General features: G+C 40.6%; 1 protein-coding gene across 1 annotated transcript; it reads right to left on the reverse strand.

Annotated features, from left to right (window-relative positions):
• Positions 1 to 1,365: 1,365 nt before the first annotated feature.
• Positions 1,366 to 4,429, reverse strand: LOC123981394 (beta-1,3-galactosyl-O-glycosyl-glycoprotein beta-1,6-N-acetylglucosaminyltransferase 4-like). Its single transcript, XM_046066167.1, has 3 exons — positions 4,216 to 4,429; positions 4,015 to 4,077; positions 1,366 to 2,965 (listed from the first exon to the last, which is right to left on the reverse strand). Exon 3 carries the CDS (start codon positions 2,962 to 2,964, stop codon positions 1,660 to 1,662), a length of 1,305 nt encoding a protein of 434 aa, XP_045922123.1. The 5' UTR covers position 2,965; positions 4,015 to 4,077; positions 4,216 to 4,429; the 3' UTR covers positions 1,366 to 1,659.
• Positions 4,430 to 7,900: the final 3,471 nt, after the last annotated feature.

A 7,900-nucleotide genomic window follows, 5' to 3' on the forward strand; every position in this document is an offset into this window, starting at 1 on the left:
GAAACTGGAAAGGGTTATAGAAGTATCTCTTAAAGCCCTGATGTTCATCAGTCCACGGTAAGACAAATTGTTTATAAATGGAGAAAGTTCAGCACTGTTGCTACTCTCCCTAGGAGTTGCCTTCCTGCAAAGATGACTGCAGGAGCACAAAGCAGAATGCTCAATGAGGTTAAGAAGGATCCTAGAGTGTCAGCTGAAGACTCACAGAATTCTCTGGAACATGCTAACATCTCTACAATATGTCAAACAAGGAACATGATTACAGTCCATGGGAGGACACCACAGAGGAAGCCACTGCTGTCTAAAAAAAAAAAACCCAACACATTGCTGCAGGTCTGAAGTTTGCAAAAAGGCACCTGGATGTTCCACAGCACTACTGGCAAAATATTCTGTGGACAGATGCCTCAGGGCCTGGAAGGGCTGACTGATGGAAAAATAAATTTGATCAAATAAATAAAGTTTATCAAGAAACTTTGCAGGAGAATGTAAGACCATCTGTCCGCCAATTAAAGCTCAACAGAAGATGGTGATGCAACAGGACTACGACCCAAAGCACAGAAGTAAATCAACAACAGAATGGCTTCAGCAGAAGAAAATACACCTTCTGGAGTGGCCCAGTCAGAGTCATGACCTCAACCTGATTGCGATACTGTGGCATGGCCTCAGGAGAGCGATTCACACCAGACATCCCAAGAATATTGCCGAACTGAAACAGTTTTGTAAAGGGGAATGGTCCAAAATTCCTCCTGAACGTTGTTCAGGTCTGATCTGCAACTACAGGGAACGTTTGGTTGAGGTTATTGCTGTCAAAGGAGGGTCAACCAGATATGAAATCCAAGGGTTCACATACTTTTTCCACCCTGCTCTGACTGTTTACACAGTATGTTCAATAAAAACACGAAAACATATGACTGTTTGTGTGTGTTATTAGTAGACTGTGCAGACTGTTTTTGTCTATTGTTGTGACTTAGATGAAGATCAGATCACATTTTATGAATCAGAATCAGAATTAGTTTTATTGCCAGGTACATTTTCACATACGATGAACATAAATATAAATATATAAAAAGTAAGGACCAATTTATGCAGAAATCAAGGTAATTCCAAAGAGTTCACACAATTTTTCCTGTGACTGACTTTTGGAGCCAGTCATGGTCCAGTAATCAACTTACACAAGGTCCAGTATTCAACACATACACTCAATTGATTTTCAGTAAAAGAGACATTTAATGTGTAGTAGTTAAACTTTTAAAATGATTCTTCTGAACATCAGAATGAAAGAATATATATATATATATATATATATATATATATGTGCCATCTTTTAGCTAATCATCAATCCGTATTTTGTAACAAATACTACATATTGTCCATGGCTACAAATAATTATTTTCATTATCCATTAATTGTTTGGTTTATAAAACAACAGAAAACTGTATGAAATTGTTTCTTCACCATATTTTAAAACCCAAAATAATAACAAGTTTTTGTTTTGTTTTGTTCAATCAACAGTCATTTCAAATCATGTAAGACAAAAAACATCTCATTTGAGAAGCTAAAAATATAAAAGGTGCGACATTTCGCTTGAAATATTACTCAAAATTGATAAATCCACTAATTCACTTTCACTGCTGCTCTGCAGTACACTGCAGATTTTGGTTAACCCTTATGACAATTATAAGATGCCACTGATTGGAATAACTTTTGTTTTTGCTCCAGCTTCTCCTCAAGGCACTGAATGATAATGGGGTCCACTTTGGGGTCAAACTTATTGGCAAACCAGTGACCATAGTTGAGTAACCAACGCATTTCCGCCGCACCAAAAATACAAACGCTGCGAATGTGTTGCCCTGTGCAAGGTGGGTAGAGGTTCTCCTCCAGGTAGTGCCACTTCACCAACCTGGTTTTACTCATAAGGTCAGAGATGTCAGGCCGGGATCTGGGCACCGCCCCGGGTACACCTGGCAGTCGCACAAGTGTGGCCCAGAAGTGTTCATCTGGTGAGTAGGTGTCCTCCGACCAGGCCAGAAAATCTTTCACCACAACTGAGGAGTTCATGTGCCTAACAAAGTCTCGTGACAAGACAAAGTAGGCATTGCCGGAGAACATCTCAATACTGTGTGGTGGTGGGGTCTTTATCTGCTCTGTTCTCACGGGCAGTTTTTGATATTCAAAGTTGGCATCCCTCAGCTCATAGTGAAAACTGAACCTCTGTTTCTTAGACTGAGAGGGTCGGCTTGTCTCCAGCATATTATCTCCTTTCAACTTCTTAAGTTCTGACACCAGCTCGATATTGGACCTGAGGGGGAAATCTTGGCCACAGAGGTTGATGACATACTTCCACTTGACTTCTGACTGCAAAAGGTCAGACAGACAGTTGAGATCAGCTTTCAGTCGACTGATGCTTGCATAGAAGACAGACTCTCGCTTGGAAGCGATGAAGACATTGGGTAAACAGCGAGCTAAACCCTCCATGGCTGAGATGAATTTAGCTGAAGACTTCTGATCATAGTGGATGCAGTAGATATTACTGGGTGAGTACAACGCTTTGATGAGTCTCTCTACCATCCATGCAGATTTATGAACAACCAGCGAATAAGCAACAGGAAAGTCATTCTCCTCCTCTGACATGCACACATCATCATAACCTCTGGACTTGATGAATAATGGGCAATTTAAGGTGAGGTTAGCCAGACTTTCATCCTTGTCCTCCACAATTTGTTTCCTTCTGATGATCAGCGACTTACCCACCTCCACTGGGTCCATGTCATATATAGCCGAACAGTTAATACTGTATTTGTGAAATGTCTGAATGTCATCTGAAGCTGCTGGCGGAGGTAAAGAGTTGGTGATGTAGCTGTATTTCACACTGACCAATAGCAGGACACACAGAGTCAGCAGTGACAGGAGTGAAGGAATGAACTGCTTTCTTCTGAGTCTCTGTAATAAGTACCTTGTTTTCATTCTGTAGTGAGAGAAACAGAATGAGAGGGAAATGAAACTCAGACTTATTGAGTGTAATAGGAACACCCAGAAAGTGAGAAAAAGACATGAGAACTGAAAACTGGTGTGTGATTTAGATTACAGCCTGTAATGTGATATAAATCATTTGCACTTTGTAACAGTACAAGGTAACAAGATGTGAAGAATAATGGGATAACAACATGGGGACTTTTTAATTTTTAATTTAATTTTTTAAATAACGGGTACCTATTCTGTCATAAAGGGGACAGTTTGATCTGCTGAGCAACAATCTGACAGGAAACTTAACAAAGGTTCCACGGTCTCAGCTCCTACTCACTTCACCAGCATAGGTCGATGGCGGACGCGCGTTCATGACCTGTCTGCAGCTCTCAAGGATGGCCATGCTCGTATCAGAATGGGTAATTAAAATCAAATGTAATTTCTCTTTAAGGGTAGCTAAAGTTTTTTTTATACACAGAGAGAGATGTTTGTGGTATAGGCATCAGGTCAGCTCAGTTTTAGAGCCAAGACATGCCCTCAGTATGAAAGTTGTAAAATGACTCATAAACTCTTCATGTCACATTTTAAACTAGACTCCCAAGTTTACATCATCTTATGCTTTTCTACTGTACTCCATGATAACAATGATTAGCATACTGCCTGTACCCTACCCAGTGTTGGTAAATAGTTTATGGTCATTCTGAAATAAATCACACCATATTGATAAAATGCTACAGACGTATTTCAGCTTTGTTGCTCAGTAGTACAATCCGTTGGCCTACCCATAATGACAGAATAGCTGAATAATTATTTTTCCACATTAATATCCACTTATTACCTAACTTAACATCTTGTGCTATTGTACCTACACGTAGCCTAGGTTGGCTACCTGTAGCCTGTACGGGTACATCGTTAGTGCAAAACAATTGGCCTATAGGCTACCCTACTGTAAATTAAGTGGGAAGAATTACGCTGTATGTTGGGGGGCGTTATCTAAAGCGTGACCCACTAAAAAATAGCCTACTGTGCAATTATTAAACACACATTCACCTTGTTCCATGGGCTGGTATCGGTTTGCTGAACGCCTTTCAAGCCGTGTCACAAAGTCACTCTCTTAAAGTTGTAAAAAAAAAAGAAAAAAGGATAAATTAAGATTTCATTCACCTGTTTCTGTGCTTAACTGATCAGACATTTAAGTAACATAATAATGAATCGTTTTCTGCATAGCAAAAAACTTGAGAAGCAACTTACCGATGTTAGGAGAAATAAAAGTGGAGTTTCGCCGCCCCATTCCACGTATGACATTCGACTGGACATCTAGTGACAGTATCAACCTGAACAAGCTCTCCATTAATCGCATTCCAGGGATGAATTTGCCACATGGTTATTCAAAGCACAAAAAGGGTCGAGAAGAAGCGTAGCCTAGAAAACGGTCTGAATGTCCCCCTGTGTTCTGTCCCCGTGGCGAGGAGAGGACAGCGCTGCGCTCTGGAGAAATAACGCGGAAAGAGGCTGGGTCTTAGGGTGGGACTAACTGCACTAATTACAGATACAAGCTGCATAAATGCCGTGTAGTTTTGTTACCCTCACTGTTTACCCAAGACTTTATTACACTTAGCACACTGTAGGCTATAAAAGTGAATGTGAGATGTGCGATAAAGAGGCTGCAGATAGCCTATCCCTAAACATATGTCACATCAGCTGATTAAAGGGGATTAATGAATAACGCGTGGCTGGTCATCTGAATTCATTAAAAGAAGAAAAAGAAAGAACTGCAAAGGTTTATGGAAATTGTGCCACTCAAGATAAAGTTAAAGGTTTTCTAGTCTCGTTTTTAATCTGTAAAAATATAAAAAAAAGTTATGGTGATACTCAGCCTCTAAAGATGCAGACGTTCAGGAAATAAACCAGCAAAACTTGTAGATGTTAATGAATAACCGGTATGTTTGAATCACTTGAAAGCATTTATTCTCTTTTCTTTCAGTCAGAAGTGTAGTTGAATGGTTTAATTTCTATAACTGAAAGAAAGTATATATACAAATGAAAGTCTATCACATTATGTTGAATACTGAAATGACTAAAATACTGTCAACAACAACGGGCTCTGCATTCAACACCATAGGCTAATTGTTGTACTTAGAATAACCGGGACCGTGAGTGTGTCTTTGTGAGAGAGACAAAGCTGCAAAACTGAAATGCAGAATTAGTGACAAATATGATATAAGATATGAATAATATTTCAAACATATAAAATAATGAGTCACACACTAATGACACTGGGGTGTGAGAGCTGGTTCACATGAAACTGAACTGACAGGTATCTAACAGCTAAACACCTAATAACACTGTGACAAAGTGGGTTTGCTCACCACTTGTCCCATACAGGTTATTATCTATCATCACAGACCAAGGCACCAACTTGCTGGGAATTCAAGGTGTGAAGACCAGCCCCTACCACCCACAAACAGATTGTCTGGTTGAGCGCTTTAACAAAACCCTCAAGTGGACGTTTGTGAATGATTTGGGATCAGACTGGGACCAGTGGCTCCCATTCTTGTTGTTTGCATACAGAGAAGTCCCACAAGTATCAACTGGGTTTTCACCTACTGTTTGGGCACTCAGTAAGGGGTCCACTGGATGTCTTCAAGGAGGCCTGGGAGGGTCCCATGCCACAACAGCAGTGCAGTGAGCTCTCAATGTGTTGAAGATAAGAGACAAACTGGACCAGTTCCAAGAGTTTGCCAATAGTAATCTGGCTGAAGCACAACAGCGACAGAAGCAGAGTTATGACAAAGCTTCTAGGAGGAGAGTTTTCCAGGAGGGCCAGCAAGTTCTGTTACTGCTGCCAATGTCAGACAGGGGGGGTGACGTGACAAAGTGGGTTTGCTCACCACTTGTCACATACAGGTTATTATCTATAGTACACCTCCTAGTTTCTACAAGTGTTTTTGTTTTTTGTAATTTACCATAGCTTGTGTAAAAGTGCACCACCTAGCCTACTATCCCAGGTTGTTTGTGTTTGCATTATATTACAGTCTACAGCAAAGCATATGATAAGTTAAAGTAAACACACAGTCAGAAGTTAGTTTCAGTTTCACTTTATTAGGTTGCAAGTTAAAACATGGGTTCATTGTTTTCCTGTGTTAATACTTAAAATTGTTTGTTCCTTTGTTCAGTTCCACCGTGCAGGACAATTGTTTAGGGAGGGACCGGCCTAAGTATTTCCTGTTTTATAGGAATAGGGTGGTCATGGATGACATCACCGGGCCAAACCACGTAGAGGGTTCCTTCCTTTGGTGTGCGGCTGGAGCCAATCCCAGCTGACATCGGGCGCAAGGCAGGGTACACCCTGGACAGGTCGCCAGTCCATCATCGCAGGGCGGTTATTATAAATAAATGTGTAAATATCCCTGACCTGTTTTCTAGTCAGTTGGAGCAGAGTGAACTGGTAACTGAGTTTCAAATGTTAAGAGATTTCTAGGTAGTAATGTTATGGAATAGATCAACCTGTGTCAGAATAGGATGGGCTGAAGCAGTTTGGGTGTGAATTGAACACCCTATATAAATGGAGGGATTTGTTAGTGATGGGCAAAGCGAGGCTTTGTGAAACACTGAAAGGTTCGAAGCAATTGTGCTGGAATTATGTCGAGGCCTCGAAACACTTCGACACCGGTCTCCACGGGGACACCTACTGGTCACTTTTGATATCGACACATCTTGGTAATGGTTTCATTGAAACAATGACTGACCTGCGTTTACAATTCTAAACGTCTTATTAGTACATGACCAACAGGATTTCGGAGAAATCACCATACAACAAACACACAAAGGCTTTCAGAGACAGCAGATAGGGACTGCAATAAACGTGTGTTTAAATAAAACACATCTGTGTGTTGTTTCATAAGTAGTCATTCATTTAGCCGATGCTTTTCTCAAAAGCAAATCCCAATTGCTATGTCAGAGGGCGCACCTTGGGAGCAACTAGGGGTAAAGTGTCTTGCTCAGGGACACATGTATCACAGTGGGAATCGAACCCAGGTCACACACCAAAGGCATATGTCTTAACCACTACCCCCCCCCCCCCCCCCCCCCCCCCCCTCATGTTCAGAATCGGAATACTTTATTGATCTCCGACGGTGAAGTCTTTGTTGCAGATACTGGCAGGACAGAAAAAGGAATAGGAATAATAGGTAGTTGAAGTTAGTGAGTAGAGAATATAATAATGTATACAAATCTAAGAATATAGCCTAATAATGATAATAAATGTGAATATCTACACTATTATACAGTAACTCATTTGTTATATGTCAAGAATTGTATTCAGAAATATTCAGCTGTTTTGGGGCTGAGTCGGTTTTTTTTCATTATTGACATCACCTGCCTTGGAAAAATTTGGTCACATGGAACATTTATTACTGGCAAACATAAATATTTTCTTTGCATCATATGCCTACAGGTGCGGATATACTACAGCACGTCGCTCAAATAAATCAAATGACTGTGTGTCTTTGGAACAAATCAGTGAAATAAGTTTAAAGCTGATGTGCAGTTTCTTCCAAACACTGTGAATCAAGCGTAGAAGCGACAGGTGTGTCACTTGAAACTCGAAACAGGGGTGAAACGCACCGAAGCCTCGCTTCACTATGGTCACGTGACATTGACGTTTTGAACCACGCTTTGGAGCAGTGTTTCGAAACGTCTGTGCTTCGGGATCTTGACACAACGTCGACACGTCAGTATCGACGTTGAGGTGTACATGATACCTCAGCTAATCCAAGAAATAAACAGTAGATATTGACATTGTAAAGGTAAAACAGGGAGTATCATTTTGTTTTGTATATATATATATATATAATAAACTGAAAGGCCAGTAGACTCAGAGTGGACTCCCAGAGGGCCCAAAGGAACAGTTTTTATTATTTGAAGACTATTTAAT

This window comes from Micropterus dolomieu, linkage group LG13, assembly GCF_021292245.1.
Source record: "Micropterus dolomieu isolate WLL.071019.BEF.003 ecotype Adirondacks linkage group LG13, ASM2129224v1, whole genome shotgun sequence".
Classification (NCBI taxonomy): Eukaryota; Metazoa; Chordata; class Actinopteri; order Centrarchiformes; family Centrarchidae; genus Micropterus; species Micropterus dolomieu.

Coding starts and splice junctions, on each gene's coding strand:
- LOC123981394 (XM_046066167.1), bottom strand. CDS start 2,964: ATGAAAACAAGGTACTTATTACAGAGACTCAGAAGAAAGCAGTTCATT.